Source organism: Taurulus bubalis (assembly GCF_910589615.1).
Source record: "Taurulus bubalis genome assembly, chromosome: 12".
Lineage (NCBI taxonomy): Eukaryota > Metazoa > Chordata > Actinopteri > Perciformes > Cottidae > Taurulus > Taurulus bubalis.
In genome coordinates this window covers 23,222,721-23,245,989 of record NC_136600.1, presented here as the reverse complement: position 1 = coordinate 23,245,989, position 23,269 = coordinate 23,222,721, and the positions used below count along the sequence as shown (strand labels likewise).

General features: G+C 43.8%; 1 protein-coding gene across 1 annotated transcript; it reads right to left on the bottom strand.

Annotated features, from left to right (window-relative positions):
• Positions 1–568: 568 nt before the first annotated feature.
• Positions 569–2,024, bottom strand: sox4b (SRY-box transcription factor 4b; the record flags this gene model as incomplete). Its single annotated transcript, XM_079227447.1, has 1 exon — positions 569–2,024. Exon 1 carries the CDS (start codon positions 1,859–1,861, stop codon positions 569–571), a length of 1,293 nt encoding a protein of 430 aa, XP_079083573.1. The 5' UTR covers positions 1,862–2,024.
• Between the last annotated feature and the right edge of the window lie 21,245 nt (positions 2,025–23,269).

Below are 23,269 nucleotides of genomic sequence, written 5' to 3'. Positions count from 1 at the left end.
AAGTTTACAAAAAAAAGTCGCACGACAGTCCTATTTCTGTACCTTTTTAGTGGTGAAGTTCACTTGGCGATTGGTAAAAAGTTGTGAAATGTCCCTTTTTTTCTTTTTTAAAAATCGGCATCAACATTGATTACGTGAACGGCGGATAACGTGCAAATCAATCACAGTTAAGTTGTTTAGTTCAAAGACAGTTCGGGACTTCGCGTTTCGCCGTCCGGAAACCGAGCCAGCCCCCCTCGTCCTCTCCTCTTCTCGTGTTTGCGCTCCACTCGTGTGCTGGCATGGAGTCCCCAGTCCACGCGTCCGAAGAAAAGCACCCGGAAAAAGCAAAGTTATTCGCTTTAAAGTTCAGCTTCCCCAAAGGATTTGCAGCTCTTGGCGTTTTTTGACCATACGGGACTAGTTTCAGTGGGTTTTACTAGTCTGTTGTAGGCTAGTTCTGACACAAACCAGTACGCCCACTCTACCAGGAACTGCTGGTTTTGTTTGTGGTCATATTTTAAGGTCGCAGGACATTTACCTGTCGTTTTTTTCTCGTCGTTGTTGTTTTGTTTGCATTTTTGCTTACTCAGTACGTGAACACCAAGTTGGAGATGGTGGACTCCAGCCAGTCCCCGGATATCATTTCGCTGACTTCGGGCGTGCAGTAGTCGGGGAACTCGAAGTGGGAGCCGCCGGAGCCGGACTCAAAGTTAAAATCTAAGTCCCTGTCCAGCACCGAGGAGCCGAAGCTGCCCATAGACATGCTGTCAAAGCTGGGGCTCGGGTTAATGTCGAGCAAGTCGTCCTCGAACTCTTCGTCCTCCGAGGAAGAGGAGGCGGACGAGTGGGACGACGCGGAGGAGTGGGAGCCGGAGGGAGTCGGCGAGGAAGCCCGCCGACTGCTGTACGTGTGCCCGCCGTTGCGCTCCGAAGACCCGCCCAGGCAGCCGCCGCTGCCCGGGGAGTCGGCCCCTTCCTCCCTGCCGCTGGCCGCGTCCTCGTACAGGCTGAGCGGGTCGCTGGAGTCCGGCGAGCTGCTGAGCGTCGGGCTGGCGGGCACAACGACGGAGGACGCGGGGCTGACGCTCAAGTTGGCCCCGCTGCTCCCGAAGACGTACACCCGCTTGGGCTTCTTGCCCTCCGATATCTGCTTGGCCGCCGAGGAGACGGATTTCGACTTGTAGAGAGAGTTGTGGTGGTTGTGGTGGTGGTGGTGCTCTGACGCGTGCTCGGAGGCAAACGGTGATGCTTTGGTGCTGCTGCTACTGCTGCTGCTCCCGAAAAGTGATTTGTGGGGTTTGCTGCTGCTGCTGCTGTTGCTGCTGCTGCTGCTGGGTGATTTGGATCCGTTCTTCCTGGAAGATGAGGATGTCTTAATGCTGGTGTTGTTGGAGCTACCGGTGAGCTTCTCGCTCTTCTCCCCGTTACTACCTGGCTTGGAGGCGCTTGACTTCACCTTCTTCCTCGGCCGGTACTTGTAGTCGGGGTAGTCCGCCATGTGCTTGAGCCTGAGCCGCTCCGCCTCTCTGATGAAGGGGATCTTGTCGCTGTCCCTGAGAAGCTTCCACCGCTTCCCCAGCCTCTTGGAGATCTCGGCGTTGTGCATGTCGGGGGACTGCTCCATGATCTTCCTCCTCTCGATCTGGGACCACACCATGAACGCATTCATGGGTCTCTTGATGTGGCCGCTGGGCGTCTTGCACCACGCCGGGTTCTCCCCGAGCTTGTCCCCGGCGGTCGAGGAAGCCGTGGAGGCCGGGGAGAGAGGCGAGGCGGCCGGGTCCAGGTCCATGCACGCCCCGGAGTCGGAGCTGGAATCTCCGGCGAAAAAGGACAGCGCCTCGGCGGTGCTCTCCGTGTGGCTCATTTTCTGCACCATGCTGCCCAGTTACACACACACACACACACTCACTCACACACAAACACACACACTCTGAGACAGAGCAGTGTACTCGCTCTGTGTGTCTCTCGCTCTCCTTGGTCCCTCCGATTCACTTTAAAGCAAACTCAGCTCTTTGCTCCCCTCTTCACAGTTGGAGCTGAGTTCAAAAATAAAAAAAAGTCACTCCTGAGATGTGGGGAAAACTCGAACAGTTCAGTCCAGTGTAGCCTTAAAAGGCTAGATGTGTAAAAAAAAAAAAAAAGTTTAATTTCCAGTTTCTGTAGGTGATAAAACACGGACAGTACAGCCCAGTCTCCGCTGTTATCTGTCTCTCTCAGTCTCTCCCTCCTGTGTTATAAAATCAATTCAGCCGCGTGGGGACTGAACATAGTCTGTGCAGCTGTGCCACACTGTGCGCGCGGGCGCTTACAAAGGGCTCCCAAGTAGCCTGCAGTGTGCAAGGTAAGTGCTTTTCTCTGCATCAGCTCTGTCTCCTCTCCTAGAAACAAAAGCCATGCATGCTGGGGAGGAAAAAAAGGAACCTAGAGTTACACTGTCCGCCTTCCATCTGCAGACCTGCAGTCGAGTTTCAAGCAGCCCTCCAGTCCCGGCCCCACTTGCTGGTATTTATCCCTTCCCTGCGATACAACGGCGATAAAAATCCACCAATGGGAGGCTGTCACTACCCTGCTCTGCGCGAAGACACGCCCCCTTCTCCCCCGATTGGCCAAAAATGGAATCTAATAATAATCAGCGCGTGCAATGAGGAGCCTCGTGTCTGACCTCATTCCAGAATACAACAAGAAACTTCAGTTTTTTTTAAAGAGACACTGGCTTATGTTATGGAACCCCCTTTTTTTTTTCTCCTTTTTTTTTTACCCTCCTACCGCCAGCCCATGTGTATACCATTAACATACAGCTACATAGGAAGCTAGGTATACTTTACCATATGGAAACTTTAAAACGGAGCACAGTTTTTGTACGACTGTGTTGCCTGGGCAATAGAGAATAAAATGAAAACATTTATCTCATTTTCTGTATTGGGTGTTGTTATGAATGGTGCACACCTATTTTACTGAATAGAGAACCTGGAGCCAGAACACTTGCCAGCGCAAACAGCTGATGCAAGTGCATTACGTAGGATACTTTAATAATACTGATAATATTAATAATAAAACTCACTTAAATGAAAGAGTTGGCCTTTTATTCGCTGCCATTGATAATTGTTCTTAATGGGTGTTTGCTACAGGTGGTCAGGACTGAGGTCTTGCATCAAACAACACTGTTCAACAGTTGAGCCTCTCTTATTGAGCGCTTCACAAACAGGGAAATGTCTCCTGGACACATCATGATCGTAAAGCTGCTGTGAGAAAAGACTCCAAACCAAGCTGTATATGCTCGGTGCTCTCTCTCCCTCTCTCTCTCTCTCGCTCTATGAGGCGGGGTTGGGCGGTCCTTTGTCACATAACACACACCGAGCCAGCCCTCTCCAGCACACCAGACGGAGAAAAGAGAGGGAGGCGAAGAAAAGCAGGCGGCAATGTGTGCAGATTGTCTCAGCGAGCACACATACATCTCACCCGCAGACATCGAGTGGCGGGACAGACAAACGCACGGCAATGCGCATTTGGGCACACTTTATCCATTTTACGCACGAGTTAAGTTACGCCCAATTTACTCCAAACAAGATATACATTGTGTTTAAAATAAAGAATGGACATAATAAATAACACAATTATGCGCAGCATTGCCTATGAAACTTTTTTTTTTAATTTTTCCTCACTCTTGATGTTGAAATGTTTTTATCATCACAACATTTCTCAACCTGAAATGCCAACTTTACACTATTCGAGTTATCATACTCATTGCCGATACTGCCCATTTGTTTTCTCCTTTGAAGTATGAACAATAAGTGTTAACAAACACCTTTATGCAGTAAATACCAGTCAAATGTGTTTCTTCGGGTCGCATGCAGTTCCCCCAACAAGATAATAACTCATTTATTTCACTTTTCACAAATCAGCGATGAGTCCCAAAATAAAAAACAACGAGTGAGAGATGAGGAGGGATACAAGCAGACGGACACACGGTGGGTAGAGGCTCCAGTGCGGGGTTGGGTGGCCGCTAGATGGCGTCGCAGAGCCAGAGAGGACTCGGCTCGGCATGTTAGAGAACATTTAGGGAAGGTAACAGAGTTCAGACCGAGAATCCAGAACAGTTACAGGGGTGAATTACATAATGTCTCTGTGCGATAGAGAGGCATCCAAGCGATGCTGTGTGTGTGTGTGTGTGTGTGTGTGTGTGTGTGTGTGTGTGTGTGTGTGTGTGTGTGTGTGTGTGTGCGTGTGGTGGGTGGGGGATGGGTAATAGAGAGAAAGAGAGAGAGAATGAATGAGATAGATGGTCAGACGTTCTGTGTCTAAATGGAAGGAGAGTCAGAGGTGACTTGGATCACCACTGGGAAATTAGTATGAAAGTATAGTCACCAGTGTTTCTGGATGCATTTCACTGCGTACAATTATATTCAATATGGCCTCATATCTGCAGTGCATCCAAGTAAAGCAATGGATAATTGGGCTCCAATTTGTGTGTTCATGAAGCAGAACTGCAATGGAAATAAGAATGTTAACTCATAAACTCACACCGCTCCTCAATACCATTTTAATAAGCAACTGTGGGAAAACGTTATATCATATAAGTCCATGTAGAGAATGCCTTGAGTGACCGGAAATTCTGGAAAGAGTACTTTAAATCATATTTTTTTTTTAGGTTTAAAAAGATATTGTACACATTTTAAGCAAAGACATCCAAATATACATCTTCTTCTTCATACTTTTTTTTCCTTCTCTCCTCCAGCAAACTCTCAGGAACTCATTGCACCTGGAGTGACAGCTGGTGGGCTTTTTAAGCAAACAACTTATTCAGTACCTTGAGCAGGTGTCCTCCATTCTATTCTTTTCCACAACCCAAAGATAAATAAGACCTTTCCCCTAGTTTTGGCTTTATTGTTAACTTGAATACACACATCTTTTTTTCTTGGCTGGCCGTACTTCTCTGTCTCTCTTTCTCTCTCTGTGTGTGTGTGTGTGTCTCCCTCACTCTCTTAGTGCCCACATTAGTATGCCACACACACACACACACACACACACACACACACACACACACACACACACACACACACACACACACACACACGCGCACACACACGACCTGAAAGGATAAGTAGTGCATTCAAACTTTCCTCTTTCTCTTTCTCTCTCTCTCTCTCTCTCTCTCTCTCTCTCTCTCTCTCTCTCTCTCTCTCTCTCTCTCTCTCTCTCTCTCTCTTTTACTGCCATTGTTCCAGTGAGGTGCAGCTGCCACGCGAGTTGGAGTGGGTCGCGTGCCAACCCTAATCTCAACAGGTGTTCTTTTGGGTGCACCCCCCTCTCTTCTCCCTTTCTTTGTATGTCCTCACTCTCTCTTTCTCTCTCTCGTTCGCTCTCTACACACCCCTCCCCCTCTCCCTCCTACTTCACTTAACAAACTACTTCTCTCCGTCCCTCCCTCCCAAATTCAAATGAGCTTTGCTACAATGACCATCATAATTAAATTCACTTCTGCTAAAACGTGTTGGACATAGTTTACAACGTATGCAGATGAAATGTAAATGGTTTGCATATTACAACACTATAAACACATTCACGATACTACTACACCTCACTAAATTACTAAACGGCATACAAAGTGTCAGTTCAAACAAACCCGTTAAATAAGAATAATTGTGATAAAAAGATGAGAAATAGATGAACATCTAGAGGTAAAAAAAAAAGATGGGGCACATTTTGTAGGTCCATAGTTTTTCCTCAGGCTGAGGCATATTTTGTTGCTTCCATGGCAATGTCAGTTTTTCTTCAAATGAATATTGAATTTTGTTTTGGTCTGAGAGTGTGTCAAACTCTTGTTAGTTGTATTTTTGTTGGCATGAACTCGATGTCTCTGTTCTTATACGGGCTGCTGTATAGCAGGAAGTCTTGCTCCCTCTCTGATCTCTCTCTCTCTCTCTCTCTCTATCTCTCTCTCCCCCTGTGCTCTCTCTTCTCACCCGTCTCTCATTCACTCCTCTGTCTCTGCTCTCTGCCTCCTCTCTCCATCTCCCAGCCCTCTCTCTCTCCGCCTCGCTTCAGTTTAGCTCAGCTTGTTTTATTGGCATGAATATTAGATGAACAGTGTTGCCAAAGCCCCCCCATCTCTCTTTCTTTTTTCTCCCTGTCTCCCTCTCAAGATAAATCTGATCTGAGGTCATCTGTTATTCAGAACACTGACACCATATGGTCAGCCACCCACTCAGAGTACATCCAGTCAGTTTCATGAAAACTTAAAATCTTCCCATATTAAATATTGATGGCGCTGTATATTGACCGGCTGTCACCAACCCAGAGTTTAGCCTGCTCGAACTTTAAAGTAGCTGATCCATGACAAAAGATGTTGACATTCACAAGTCAACTTTTTAGAAGACGTTTCTAAAACAAAGGTTATATTCAGACACAAGTAAATATAAGATTTTCAAAAAAGATGAGAACTCTGTTTGAAACTGACTTTCACATATACATTGAAAGGGAAAATGTTTGCCTGTGTACTTGACAGCCATCACGAAAAACTCATTTATATGACCAATTATGATTCTGCACTACCACATAATGCTGTTAATCACAGCCCCAGCAGGTCGACCTCTATTGCAATTAAAAATATGACGCTTCAGGCGCTACCTTGGTCAGAACCTCAAAAAGAAATAGACCCGTGCAGCGGTTGCCCCGGCTCAGCCCATGCTGTGCTGTTGGGATTGGTGGGAATGGACTGTCATATGAGTGTGTATGTGTCTATGTCCTATAGTGTGTATGTATGTCCTATATGAGTGTGTACGTATGTCCTATATGAGTGTGTATGTATGTCCTATATGAGTGTGTACGTATGTCCTATATGAGTGTGTATGTATGTCCTATATGAGTGTGTATGTATGTCATATATGAGTGTGTATGTATGTCCTATATGAGTGTGTATGTATGTCCTATATGAGTGTGTATGTATGTCATATATGAGTGTGTATGTGTATGTCCTATACGAGTGTGTATGTATGTCCTATATGAGTGTGTATGCCCTATATGGGTGTGTATGTATGTATGTCCTATATGGGTGTGTATGTATGTATGTCCTATATGGGTGTGTATGTATGTATGTCCTATATGGGTGTGTATGTGTGTATGTCCTATACAAGTGTATATGTGTTAATGACCTATATGAGTGTGTATGTGTGTATGTCCTATATGAGTGTGTCTGTGTGTATTTCCTATACGAGTGTATATGTACATACGTCCTATATGGGTGTGTATGTGTGTATGTCCTATACGAGTGTATATGTGTTAATGACCTATATGAGTGTGTATGTGTGTATGTCCGTGTGTATGTGTGTATTTCCTATACGAGTGTATATGTGCATACGTCCTATATGGGTGTGTATGTGTGTATGCCCTTTGCAAGTGTGTATATGTCCTATATGAGTGTGTATGTGTATATGTCCTATACAAGTGTGTATGTGTATATGTCCTATATGAGTGTGTATGTATGTCCTATATGAGTGTGTATGTGCATACGTCCTATACAAGTGTGTATGTGTATATGTCCTATATGAGTGTGTATGTGCATACGTCCTATACGAGTGTGTATGTGCATACGTCCTATACGAGTGTGTATGTGCATACGTCCTATACGAGTGTGTATGTGCATACGTCCTATACGAGTGTGTATGTGCATACGTCCTATACGAGTGTGTATGTGCATACGTCCTATACGAGTGTGTATGTGCATACGTTCTACACGAGTGTGTATGTGCATACGTCCTATACGAGTGTGTATGTGCATACGTCCTATACGAGTGTGTATGTGCATACGTCCTATACGAGTGTGTATGTGCATACGTCCTATACGAGTGTGTATGTGCATACGTCCTATACGAGTGTGTATGTGCATACGTCCTATACGAGTGTGTATGTGCATACGTCCTATACGAGTGTGTATGTGCATACGTCCTATACGAGTGTGTATGTGCATACGTCCTATACGAGTGTGTATGTGCATACGTTCTACACGAGTGTGTATGTGCATACGTTCTACACGAGTGTGTATGTGCATACGTTCTACACGAGTGTGTATGTGTATATTTCCTATACGAGTGTGTATGTGTATATTTCCTATACGGGATGTCACTGATGCAAAGAAACAAGAAAAGTTGCACTTGTTGTTTCATGATTTTTTTCGTGGAACTGATTGAATGAGTGTTGCCGTGGATCCAAAGGATGTCACCATCTTTAACACTCCTTTGCTGCGTAAACATACACATACGCCCCGATATCTGTGTGGTTATTTTGCAACAGCTTAAATTGATGAGATAACCGGTGGATCTGGCGTGTCCAATCACACTTTGACAAAGCCTGCCACTCAAATGAGAGACTGCAGGTGGACCACATACCTTCCTCCTTCAGTGGCTGTAAAGGGATTTGATCAGCGGGAAGAGAAGGCATTTATAAAGAGGATTAAAGATGCGGGTGAGAATTAAAAGTGTGCAATTAGAGGTATCTACTGGTTTAAGACAGAGTGATCAACTGTATTAAAGGGGATCATGTTATTTGAGAGAGGTATATGTGGGGGGAAAAGTACACTGTTAACCAGGTGGATGCAAAAAACACTGACATCTGAATTGCAATGGCCGATTGGATAACTCACTGAGGGGTTGAGGCGACGGGCAGAAAAAAAGACCTCATGAAAACGTTGTGTCTTCACATGACAATAGGGCCCACCACATGTATCACTAAACTAAAGCACATACAATGAAGCTCTTTGATTTATTATAGTGTCACTCTCATCAAAGTCAATGTTAACAACACAGTCTTTTACGGCCATATAACAGACAGATGGCTGGTTACTGTATATATGAAATGTATTTATTCAGTCGTATTTCTAAAGCTGTGTTTGAACAGGTGTTTTCAGGCACAGATACAGACAAAGATGCAGACATAAATACACACAAAAGATCACACACACGCACACACTCTCAGCAGTTATCTTATCCAGAAAGAGCAGCTGCAAAGTGTGACCCAAGCTTAGCTGTTAATGATTGGTGGTGTGTGTTTATGTGCGTGCTTGTGTGTGTGTGTATTTGTGTGTGTGTGTGTGTGTGTGTCAGTGTATTCTTATTTTACCCCCACAATCTCTACTCTTTCTCAACTGACAAGAGCTCATTATTAGTGGTCTCGCTTTGATTTGTGAAGTTCAGCGAGGTGAATTTGAACATCTGTCGCATTTCAAGGTTGTTTCTGCAGGCGAGTGCAAATACAGGCTTACGGGGCAAAACTATACCAAGGTAGTGAGTGAGTGGAACACACACACACACTACTGGCTTATATTTGCACAATGTTCAAATGATGATAGTTTTCTTTACTTTGAGAAGATACCTGCAAAGACACCTCTGAATATATGACTGTATTTAGCTAAATCATCAATATATACAAGTTTGTGTGTTATTAAAAGGGTTTATTATACATTTATTGCCCCAAAATGTGCTTTTTGTAAATACACAATCTATATTTCTGAGAGCTGGCATCAGGGTGGCATAGCGACCCATTCAATAAGCATGTCAACACACAATACCAATGTTTAAGATGCTTAATATTCTGCTTCTTGTTTATTTGTGTAACCTGTCCTGTGCCCAAGTTACATGGAGGAGAGGAGGTCGGCACCTAGAAGCGGCTTCACATCCTCCTGGAGATATCTTTTTCATATATGTGTCCATATTCTGTCACTATCACTTATACAGAATGGAGTGTCTATATTTTGTCTATAATTTTGTTTTGTTGGCTTCCTCAGAGTTCATTTGTATCCCCCGTTAAATGACTTTGTTTGGGGACTTTTTCGTTATCCGACGTAAGTGTCATAAAGGTCAGCGGGTGTCATACGCTGTACAGATTGTACAGCCGCCTGAGGCAAATCAGTGATTTATGTAATTGGGCCATATAAATTAAATTGGCTTAATTTACACAGACTATGATATGTGAGTCATATTGGATAGAAAGTTTTCAGCACAATTACCCTTAATTGCATTTGTACAGTTTGAAACTGAAAAGGTTGATCCTGAAGGATTGACACGGGGACATTAGGAACAGGCTTTGACAGGATGTAAAAGGCTCACGTTGCCGACAGAGGAATAATTCTCCCGCTGTCATTCTGATGTATAACAATGCTCCACACTTCATGTGGCACATGCATATTAAAGTACTTACGCCGTTTGGCATCTGACCTTCATGTGGAAAGTACCACAGTGTGACACGCCGTGTTCTCCGTCATTGTAGCAGGTGACTGGTCACCGCAGAGACTGCTTTATTCTGCCATGCAGGTCGTAAAGTGGCTCAAAGCAGAAATGAACGTGGGAGCAGTGGGATGTGTGCATATTCTTGCATTATGGATTTGTGTGCATATACCTGAGTTCATCTGCACATTTCTGTGTGTTTGTATTCGTGTGGGTGGGCAGATGTCAAGTCTGTATGTGTGTGTGTGTGTGTGTGTGTGTGTGTGTGTGTGTGTGTGTGTGTGTGTGTGTGTGTGTGTAGTGAGAGGTGACCAGTTGTCACCGGGCTCTGACAGTAACCAGGTATCAGAGACACATGGTGTCACCTTGTCTCCTCCAACCTTTACTCCTGGGAGCCTGTGTGTGTGTGTGTGTGTGTGTGTGTGTGTGTGTGTGTGTGTGTGTGTGTGTGTGTGTGTGTGTGTGTGTGTGTCATAACTCTCTTGAGACACCTCCTAACCCACCCCAGGCTGACTGCATGGATGACACACATGGACGGGTCCCTGGAGTGAACCCCAGGTGATGAGGCGGCAGCATGTGTGCCTGGTTCACATCTCTTGAGATTCACCACATCCTTTAGAGAATGGATTACACACACACACACACACACACACACACACACACACACACACACACATACACACACACACACACACACACACACAGTCGTGTTTTCAATGTTATGGGGACATTACGTTGACGTATTCGTTTCTCAGGACACTTAATGGAACCATAACTGCTGCCAGCCTAATCCTAACCCTAAACCAAGTCCTCAGCCCACACTGTCACTGTGACATTACATATGTCCTCACAAGTTGGGTAAAACACTCCCACACAGACAGATGGTTTTGAAATAATGAAGGTTGAGCTCTGCTCTTTCAGGGGCTTGATGGTGCAGTTAGTCAACATCAGGGTCAGGGTCAAAGGAGAGAGGAAGGCTGGATGTCCGGGGGAAAGAGAGTAGAAGTTGAAAACTACTTAAAGTTGTGGATGAACCCATCACAACTCACTCTGTGACATGTGTTACAGTCAAAGATGCAGTGTGGATTGGGGACCATACTCTCAAAACATCTGGGGTTAAAGGAAGCTCCAATTGGCCGAGTGGGGAAACTCCTGGAGAAGTGTTTAGCCTCAGAATAACTCAAAGTGAGTCCTGAGTCTGAGAGAAGTTAGTCCAGGAGGACTAAGACCTGTTCACAAATGCTGCAGGAAATATGCATCATATGCATAATTAAAAAGCATATGTTGGTGGCGCTGAGTTAATAAGAATCCAATCAACTGGACAAAAACACGATACACCCTTCAACAAACATTATTCCTCAAACCTTTGCTTGCAATTTAATTTAATCCTAAAAAATGAACTAAATATAAAACTTCATTGAATAAACAGTTTTTTTGAGTGTGAATTTCCTTTGATTCATCATATTATAGAAATGTGTTCTATGATCAATATAGCAGCAAACAACTATGTGTAAACTAGTGTGTACTAGTATCACTCTCTTCCTGTAAGTGTTGTAATCAGAGCTTCTCTGTGCTTTGTAAATATTATGCAATATGTATAAAAGCAGATTTCAGAGGATTTCAATAGAATATTAAACAAGTATCCTTTGTAATTTGTTGATTGGGGTTGCTCAGCATGCTAGGTTATCTGTCATTATTTCTAAAAGAGCAATTACATGGAATAAGAGTACAACACAATTCCAGTTAGAGAAGGCATTGCATTTCTTGCCTTTCTGTAACCAATATGATTTCTATTCTCTGTCTTCCAACATATTAGAAACATATTGGATGTAATCTATCCTCCATCCAGCATAGTGACAACGTGCTTTCTCACCAATTACTGGCTGCCATCTCCCTCTTCACACCTGGCAGGCAGTGGATGTGGCTGACAACGTGTGGCGTGAGCGACACAGACAGAGGGAGAGGGAGAGGTGGGAAAGAAAAGAAAAGGGGCCATGAGAGCCACACAGAGAGATGAAGTCAGAGAGAGAGGCTTTAAAGCGGTTGTGTTTTTATATTCCTCAGTCTTCAGTGATTGCAGCATTTAGACCCAACCTTCATCAACAGGAATCGATAGGAAAAGAGGAGGACACCGACAACAGTTGGTATTTGGTAATCATCATTGATGACGCTGCCACTATCACACACTGCGAGAAGTGCAAGGATTAGATGCCAAGATCCATAGACGTTTATGTGTTATTTGTCACAACTTGGACACAAGCATGATCACAAAACCTTTATTGATGAAAATGAATGAATTGTACGTCTAAAGCCTGAAGCGTGGAAACTAAAATGCAGTTTTCTGTGTATCAGTCTGAAAGCTGAAGGCCATGTTGCTCCCAGTGGGTGGCCTGATCCTTCCTCCGTTGCTGTTTAGACCAGTGAAGCACCCTCCATCTGTCTGGTTATCGGCCCTGAGATAACGCTTGTGGGGCAGATGGTGGTTGTTTTCCTGTCATTAAGTCCCAATGCAGAGGGGCCTCCGCTCTCAGGTGCACACACCTAAGACAAGGCTTCCCTTTCACTGAAGAAGACCCGAGGCTGGCTTCATCAACAGAAGCCCTGAAGGCACTCAGCGGCACCCTCTCCAGAGAGGATCTCAGCAGGGAGGAGTTTACAGAGAAACAGGGACATGAACCATTTGGACAATACTTCAGAAAACAAACAACGCTCTGCTCTCCTTTTACATTATATTTCATTTAGCTGACGCTTTTATCCAAAGCGACTTACATTTTTGCTCTATACACCGCAGACACAGCAACGGGGAGCAATTAGGGGTTAAGTGTCTTCCTCAAGGACACAACGACAGGGACTAGCAGAGCTGGGATGCGAACCACCAACCCTCTGATTGAAAGACAGGCATGCTAGCCACTTAGCCACAGTCTCCTAAAGCAAAATGTATATATACGTTATAAGTTATTACCATAAATGTGTCTGATAACGCTATACGCCATTGTAACAAAAAATAAATAATTGCCTCGGAGGGCTTTATAATACACATACGACATCCCTGTCCCGGGACCTCACATCGGATCAGGAAGAAATTTCAGGAGGATCCCTGTCCCCGGATGGACAGAAGCAATAGATGTAATAAATACATTATTGTTGTATTATTAAATAAGCAGGTGTAATCAAAATGGTAGGTGTCGTCAAAATGGGTTATATAGTAAGATAGTTTATAGATGTCATTATGGGTTAGCACCAATATAGAAAAAAAATCCCATCCAAATGGGACCAATTCAAAGTCAGTCCATACTAGACCGACCACCTATAGAGCTGAGCGGAAAGACAAGTGGAACATGTAAACACTTGTCCCTCAGAGAAGGTGAGGAAGAGAAGGGAGATGAGATGGAAATAACAGGCTTCGTCTCAATGGAGGTGCGTGACTTTGTCCTCAGTGTCTTTCCATGCCCAACACTCCAGATAAAGGGCGAAGCAATTTCCCGTTATTACACAGAAATGAGCAGGCAGACATGGAATATTGTTTCTTGGAGAGAGAGAGAGAAAGAGAGAGAGAGAGAGAGAGAGAGAGAGAGAGAGAGAGAGCTCTTTCCATCTTTTAAAAACAAGGCATGTTAGAATTGCACAGTTGCCACCAAAATGATGCCGATTATCAAATGTTATGTTTGGTTTTCCAATGTTTCAAAAAGCTGATAAAAGGAAGTTGTATATACAGTATTGTATATATTATTGTATATATTATACACATACACATTTACTCTTGGACAGGTTCAAACACATCTGTATGGTGTTCATCTGCAGAACACTTAAGTGCTTATCAACGACTAGCAATAAAGAAGCATCTGCTGAAATAAAGAAACATCTGCTTCTGAACCAGGCCAAGTTGCACTATGAACACCTGGTCGTCCCGATCGAATAAACGCTCAAGGTTGCTCTGCGTTCATCACTTGAGTCATGACTTTCACAATGTAGAGGATTTATGTCAGGACAGCTGAAAAATCCTGAGATTTCACATCTGGAAGGTATTCAGACTGTGTGATTGAAATGATGACTGAACAAGATTCTTGGCCATGTGTGCATGTATGCATATGTGTGCATGTGTGCATGTGTGTGCATGTGTGCATACGTGTGCATGTGTGTGCATGTGTGCATGTCTGCATGCACTTATAAACCCCCACAAATACGCACAGTTATTTGTTTTAACAAAATACTGCAGATGACAGTGATTGATAGTTGATTGATGGCCTCAGCTGATTGCTGTACTGCAGCCAGCCGACCGGCCAGCCAGCTACACACACACACACACACACACACACACACACACACACACACACACACACGCTCACACAAACACTTTCTGCCAGTCTGCCACCACAGAGTTAGCAACAGTCTGCGTTTTGCCTCCCTCACTTCTCCAAGCCAGTCGCTCTGCACTGCGGCAGGAAGGGGAAGCAGACACACACTCTCACACACACACACACACACTCTCTCTTCTCTACTCCACTCCCATATTTTTTGGAAGGGAACAGACGAGGAGCGAGCGAAAGCAAGACAGCACTGCGCTTTTCGTATTTGTATAACAGAGAGCTGCTGTAAAACCCAGCAGACATTTCAGGGCTTTTTTTGTTGCTTTGCTGTCTCGTGCTGAAAGTTGTTTCAAAAAGATTTGGAGTATCGTCATCACGAAAGGAATATGCACAACTCAACATGCCAGCCAAAAAACAGAGACACACACAAAAGTGGGAAGAAGGAAGGGGAGATTTGGACCTATGTGGTGGATTTTTGGAAGCGATCGAACATGCGATGTTCCAAGGGGCTTTTTTTTTTGGACGGGGGTGAGAAAGTAGGACCGATGCCAAAGGTCTCTCCCTGCTCTCCTGCAGCAGATGACCCCTTGGTGGTCTCTGACCATCCTCAGTCTTCACCTGCGTGCTGCTGCTGATAAAGCGATGGAAATCACCATCTCCATCTCTCACTCCAGGATATAGATGCGGCCGGGCCTTGCAATTGTGCAGCTTCTGCACTCTCCGTCTGCAACATAAATCATATCCAGTACGGCGGTATCCAGCTCGGCGATCTGTCCGGCAGCCGGCACCCAGCCCGGAGAAATAGCAGCCGTTGAGGAGAAGGAGAGGCAGAGAACGGTGGAATGAATGAATGAATGGAGGGAGAGAGAGAGAGAGAGACGAGCTTCCAGACTGGGTGACCTACATTCAACACTGTCTGGAGTCAGAGACAGAGTGAGAGGGAGAGGGAGAGAGGGGGGGGAGAGGGAGAGAGAAGGGGATTGAGAGAGCCAGCACAAACAGAAAGCGAGAGGATGAGACAGCAGGAAAGGAAGAGGAAAACGACAGAATTGAGAGATATAGATACAAAGAGGAACCGAGAAGAGAATAGAGGCAGAAAGAGGAAGCTGATCCTCAGCCCAGATCATCCATTTCTTACTCCGTCCATCCTGCTTTTTTTTTTGCTTTTGTACATTCGCTCGTTGCCTCTTTTGCTCTTTTCCTCTTCCCATACCCCCTTTCTCTTTCTACCTGATATGCTGCTGGATTCCCCTCCCCATCTCTTACCATTAATCAACCATTGTCTGGGGTGTCTGGGGCAATGCAGCTGCCTGTGGTGTAACCTCAGTCTGGGGCACACAAGCGGGCAGAGAAATAATCATTGTGGAGAGTCACTTTTCACACTTTTGTTGTTTTTTCTCGGGCTCCTCGTCCTCCTTAACAAGCTCTGTTTCCTTTGTCTATTCATCTCCCATTGCTTCCTCTCTCCTCCACTTGTCCCCCTCCCTTTCTCTCTCTCTCTCTCTCTCTGCATCCCATTCTTTAACCCTCTTCCCTCCATGTCCAAACACCCCACAGCCCCTCCTCGTCCCCATTTATCTCTGTCCTCCTTCTCCTCCTCTGTCAGCATAGATCTATCTCTGGGTCGCACTAACAGTATTTTTATGGTGGATTACTTTGTCTAGCTGATGCTGTTATCAAGCGTCACTGGAGGGGAAGAGCAGCAGCAGCAGCAGCAGCAGCAGCTCTGTCTGTCTGTGAGCCTGTCTGGTGAGCTCGGCTTCATATCTATCTGATTGCCTTTTGGATGGGAAGCTGTCTCTCTGGAAGCTGGTGGCTTACAAGCTGGTTCTCACAGGTTTTTTTTCTTGCTGAACGTACGTCGGGTGGTAAGGTGGTAAATCCATGTGTGCCTGGCTGCCTGGCTGAGCGTTTGTCCATCTGGCTGGATGGGTTTAAACTGTGTCCTACAGCGAGGTTTCGGACTGAGTCAGATCTTCCTCTGGGTCTTTTCTATTGTGTTTTTGCATTCAAGCCCAGATTTTGGGGACGTCATTGCCCGCTGTAACCATTCTTTCTCCATCACCTTGTCTTTTAGCCCCCCTTTCCCTCTCACTATTCCCCTCTCCCTCCTTCACACTCCATCCCTTCCCTCTCCGCTTGCATGTCAGTCCTCAGGGATCAATGTTAAGGACATGAGAGGGGATTGCAGTTGAAGGAGAGGAAATGACATGGGTAATGGAAGAGGACACACAGGCACCTGTCAGGGAAAATCAAGGGTGGAGAGGGGGAGGAAATTAATTATTCCATGAGGCGGAATTACGCCGCTTTCACCTCCTTGGAAAAGCTTGATCAGAATCCTATAGTTTCCTTAAAGTCATAAAGAAGAGACATTTCGGTCTTAACAGGATTCCTTTAGCAGCTTTCCATGAAGAAATATCATTTCACAAATCATTGATATTATTGCTGTTTTCATTTTAAAATGTTGTGCGCCCCCCTCCCCTGAAGGAGAAAAAAAAGAATACTGAGATAAAATCAGAGAGATTACATTTCATGTTTTTAAAGAAAGTATTGAAATGACAAAAATGTAATGTCATGAGAAACATGCATTCATGATGCCAGCGTCACACTTTGCTCTCATGCAACAGTGACTTTGCACATTTTCACACACCACTGGCTTATTTACCTGTCATGGGAAAGGCACACATTGCTGTTAAATAACATTTGAATGCCCTCACATTTTCCGAGATACTGCTACTGCTAAACCATCACATGAAGACAATACATTAAACACACACTTAACTCATCCACGCGTGAGCATTCGCATTTGTATGCATTTTCCGACGATAGCGCGAACATATGAATTATTATTAGTTGATAGTTAGTACTACCTCCTGGAAATGTATCGCGTTTTGGCGATATGTCTGCGCAAGTGTTTTATATTCGTCAGTACAGTATCCACTCCCGCTCTCCGTGTTCAGGACGGCGCCCGCTCTGCCCCGCCTCCGCGTCTCTAACCTCGCATGTTCAGGAAAGGATGTGAAGTTTTAAACGGAGTGCTATTTCTGTATAGCCTAAATCATCCCTAACTCGGCCTCCGCTCGCTGCAACCCTGACAGATACTCGCTTGCCTCGGTTGACAAGCTTGTTTAGGCCACTGTGCTCTTTCTATATCAGCATAATAAGGTTGACCTTTGCATAAACATGCATCCAATGAACTAGTAGCATCCCCCCACAATCCACACTGCCGTCTTCCCACATCATATGACAGGTCCATTATTTGTAAATGGCAACTACACAGCGCATCCCTTGCTTTAAGCCACTTACAGTGAATCACGTCTATTTGTGCGTGGTGTTTGCTGTCTTTCCGTGTGTCAGAATTCCCCACTATTGTGTGCATTAACATGCTGTTCTTCTCACTTCTACATTGTATCCTGCTGAAGCCTGCTTTCTAAATGCCTCTACAAGCATGGATAGATTGAAGAAAAGCTTCGTGATTGGAGTTACTTCAACAGATAGTGAGTGCATTATCACTGGTTGGGCTTGTTCCCATTGTAAGCAGTACATGGCAGACAATACCAGCTGTCAATTGCGGTCCAAAAAGTGCTGCAAAATTGGAGATTCTCGGCAGGACTTTGTAGAAAATGGTGAATGCACTCTGCTTTGTGCCTCTTAAAATAAATGGCATGAGTGAGGCACTCTAACACGGTGTTTGTTTATGGCATCCTCACCTTGTGGCTCTGCGTTGTTCTTTGCAAAGTAATTTTCTATGTAATACATTTTCCCAGGGAATAGAATAGAGGATGCACTTTTTTTTTTACCGTCTCTTTGCAGCCTTTTCAATAACAGCTCTATAATTTGAGAAAAATGCGTGGTTGTCTGCGTTATTTGTGATTCTTTTCCATTTCGGAAAAGCTTTTTAAAGTATAAGGTGGTCACTTTAAACATGGTCTTTACATTATGTTACATTTTGTTGTATCTTGGATTGCACAATAACCTTTGAGGGAATCATTCCAGCCCCAAAACCGAGAAAATAATCTTCAGAACATATACAAAGTAACAAGTGAGGCATTCAAAAGTGGAACCTCTTGAAGCTTTTGTGTAGCATTTGACTTATCCACCTGTCTGCTGCCTGCTAGATGTATCCACTTCCCGAATAATTCATTGATATTAGAGATGTAATCCTAAATGCATCAATGTTTTGCAATTTAACACATGCCATTAACCAGCTTTTAACATTATCAAAGTATGTTTCAGTGTCAGGTGTTCTTCTATTTCAATAGCCCTTGAGAAGCAGCGTGCCAAAAAAAACATCATTCGTGGATACAAAAGGTCAAGCAAGCATTCTGAAAGTGCATAGTCGTTATATTCATTTCAGTTATCAAAGAAAAAAACTTGAGAGTTGTGTCATCCATAATGTCACATTGAGTCTGAGGTTATGGGAATAAGCGGCACCCCGGGGTGCTAACTTTGGCACAGTGACGTTCATGGATCGCGTCCATGACACACTGACTGTTGAACATGACTCTAATAAAGCAACAATTTTCTTCTCTTTCATAAGTCACGTCTTTCACATTAAGCTGCATTTCCTCTCGGCGTTTGATACTTCTCTATTCTCAGTAGGTGATCAAGTGCTCTATATTAAATCTCATCATATTCTTTTCCATCGCACTCATCTGCTTGTAATATACCAAATGTAATCTGTATTGTATTCTTCCTACTCGTTTTATGATGTGAATTGTTAGACTAGACAAGGTTCTTCCCACTAAATAAGAGGAGGTATTCTAAATGTACAATAAAGACTAAGTGTGAAAATCCTCTTTTTATCAACGGTTCCCTCTGCTGTCTTCCGATTTGTCCCCGTTATATTTGTGAAAGACCTACATCTGCTGTGTGAAAGGGAGTATTATTGTGGTAAAACGTGATGAATTACAAAAGATGTATAATCCTTAGCTATGAAGTGATGTCTGACATTAAACTGGGGAACAAAAATAATGATCATTTTAATTTCTTACTAGTCTTCTGACTTAATTTCCTTAATTGAACAGAGCAGGGGAAGAGAATCTCTCAGGTTATGATATTAAGCCGTTTAGTTTTTGATACAATTTGTCTTCAATTAACAGCCAATACTTCCAATAAGGTGAGTGCTGAATCACAGTGTAGCAGGTAAGTGCTTGTTTGGTCTATTCTGCAGACAACCAAGCGCAGCCAATTGCAATCTCCTGGCTGTCATATCATTTGATCAATTTGTTTTTAATGGATAATTGAGAAGAATTGTACCAAGTACCTGTCTCCAGATCTGTGGAAAATGCAATTAAAAATGATTTGACAACATGATGATTTTGTCCGTGATGTTTTTGTTCTCATCCTGCTGCACACGAAGGCGAGAATAAAAGCAGCTTGACAGTGAAATCGTTTCCATGTCCCGACGAGGCCAAAACAACTCTTTCATGGTTTGTCGTGAATGACCCCGTAAAGCAACTGTAATTGTGAAATTGCTGGAAGTGTCACACTTCCTTGACTGGAATAGATTTATTATATTCTATGTTATTGTTGCTTTTCCGAACCAAACTTTCAACCCATTTTAAACCGATATGCCACTCGTGAGAGATACAAGTAATGATCATGACTTCACTCTTTGTTATTGTTCCCGCAGCCGTCTCTCTCTCTCTCTCTCTCTCTCTCTCTCTCTCTCTCTCTCTCTCTCTCTCTCTCTGGTCCAGAAGGTTTCATGTAACGGGTCGGACCAGCTGTAAACCACTGACTCAACTCAGTGACTCACACACATGATGTTGTGTCAACAGACCAAGAGATAACACATCTGACCTCTAATGGGAAAAAAAATCATACACACACACACACACACACACACACACACCTTGTGTTTTGAGTAGTGTGTACACATTATCAACAACAGCTCTGTGTGTTCACTAAAGTTGTGTGTCTAACTGATGCATTCTTGTGTGCTGGAACTTTTGAACTGCATTGAAATGTAATGCCTATAATCTGAATGTATTGAAGCATTTTGTCCCAATAAGTAGGTTATTAAGTATTTATATTGTAGCTTAAAGTTGTACCGACTATTTGCATAATGCCAACCACAATAAACAGTGCTGCTTCCTGAATCCACTTGAGTGTTGTGCTTCTTTGTGCATGTGTATGCGGGTATGTAAGCATGCAGGCAGGTAAACGGTTGATGACTATATTTATGTTTTTTTTCGTGTGTGTGTTTGCCTGTGAACATGTCTGTGCTCTTTTAACGCTTCTTGTTAGCAGAAAGAGTGTGAACGCAGCTCCGCGCTGACACGTTGTGTCCTGGGGCCGCGAGCAAAGCATCAACACGCGAACGGCATGCACACACTCTGTATAACATTCATTAAAGATATGAAATGTGACTTAAAGACACATATGCACACAGAGGGAGGCCATACAGTCAGGTAGGCATGCCCATGGCTTATTCCTGAGAGAAGACGCAGACGTGCTGCGTGTTGACAGGTTGAGAGGGGATGCAAACACCAATGCTTGTGGGTACAATGCAGCAAAGTACAAAGGCATTAAAAGCAAACAAACAGCATGGAAAACAACATGATCATGATCATTGTGAGTGTGTTGGCAGGTCCACTCAGTTCATCTTCTGTGGCAAGTTGTGTCTTTACTACACGCACACAAAGTGTGTTGTTCTGTCTCACTGCAGGGTTTTGCCTCTTAAACGCTCATGTACGCAATGTGAACGTTAATATACTCAGTGCACACCGGCTTTTCCAAGCACACACGCACACACACATTATACACACACACACACACACACACACACAAGCACACGCCTCTCCCACACAGTCTCATATGGCTCATTAGGGGCCAGTCTATCGCCACCTGTGCACAGTAAGGCCCAACGGGGCGGCTTTGACACTGACAACGGACAGGAGCTGTGCAGGGAATACACACACACACACACACACACACACACACACACACACAGGTGTAGGCTATCATGTGCGCATATGGACACACAGGCAGGGACAGCTCGGGGACACTACTGGCACTAGCTTGAGATTACAATCGAGCGACTTCACCCACCCAATCGTTCTGAAGACACACCCCTTATAGACGCCGAAGTCACACTGTCAGACTAAATATTCATAATATTGTTACCTTACCTAATCTTATAAAGAGAAAACCAACTTTCGAGTGTGTCTCCATCACTTCCATTAGGATGGAGCCAGTGTTATAGACCTATGAGCTAAATGTATACAGTATGCAATCTAGATTACACAAAGCACTTTGTTTGCATAATTATTGGAGTTCTGTATCTTGAATAACTTAAAACAATAATACAGCACATGCTAATGCAAAATCCATTCAATGAATCTACATGTTAACTTAAATGATGCCTCAAGGGAGTAACTGCTGTAAACGTGTTAGCGCTTTTGATCTTCTTGTTAACTTGGCTATGTGGTTATGGTTTTAACTCCTTTTCAACTTTTTTTTATTTTTCAATGCAAAAGTGCATATTCATAAATGCATCTATCTCTGTCTTGCACTGGGTCAAATATTGTCAGTAAAGATGCAAGAGAGATGCGGTTGGGTAAGATAATGACGAGAGAGTCGAAGACAATAAGGACAAAATGATATAGAACAAAGCAATATGAGATGATGAAATGATAAAGAACCACACGGTGGATGAATACAGAACTTAACAAAGAAGAGGAGAGCAGATGTATAAGAGAACATTCTGTTTCTTTGGCTCACTTCTTCGTCGTTCTTCTTCATTACAGGACGGATAGCAGGCAATCAGTTGTGTCAGTGATCCCCCAGGATTCCTAGCTCTGGGAAAACCACCATGCTGACTTTCATATATGGGAAACAAGTGGCTGGCTGTGTGCGTGCGTGAGTCACAGTCTGAGACTTCTTTCCAGAGGACATGATCGACCTGCAGAGAGGGGTTCACGTCCGTGTGTCTGAATGCACGCTCCTCAAGTTCTATACCATCACACCTCTCCTTGAGCATGTGTGTGTGAATACTCCCATCGGCACGCTTTCCAGCGCCGAAAGGAATTCCCAGCGCGCCTCTTGATCTAGCTGCATTAAGGTGTGTGTGTGTGTGTGTGTGAGAGAGAGAGAGAGCGAGACAAGATTGGGGAAATTGAGCTAGCTCAGTGTAGTGAATGTGTGTGTGTGTGTGTGTGTGTGTGACAGGTGGTCTTGTTACCATAGTGCTGCTTATCAGGCGGATTGCTGAAAAATGGCTGAGGTGAGGGGAAGTGTAAAGTGTATTGGATTTGAATCGAGGAGTTTGTTATTTTAAACATTATTTTTTTATTTTTTTGTTATTTTATTGAATTGTCATGTGGAGCGCAGTTAGGATGCAAGTAAAAGTAAAAACATGTCAGCCTGCCACTTTATAGGAGCAACGACACGTCTCTGCCACATCCAAAAGATCTATTCCAGTGTTTTTGGAGCTTTAGTCTTTTCTACATTTACCATTCCTTTAAGGAAACTTGGGAGCTTAACATTAGTTCAGGCAAAGCATCGAAGTTGTGCTCATCCATCAGCTGCTTGGAGAAACATCCAATCGTATTCACACAGGTATATATATATATATATATATATATATATATATATATATATATATATGATATATATGATATATGATATATGATTCATTACTGGAGGACAGTCTTCATTCTGCTTTTCTGCTTTTTTTTTCTTCCTCTTCATCCTCAGTCTAAAATATATGTTTCAACCAAAAGTGTCGTTTTCTTAACATAATGTTCTTCCATC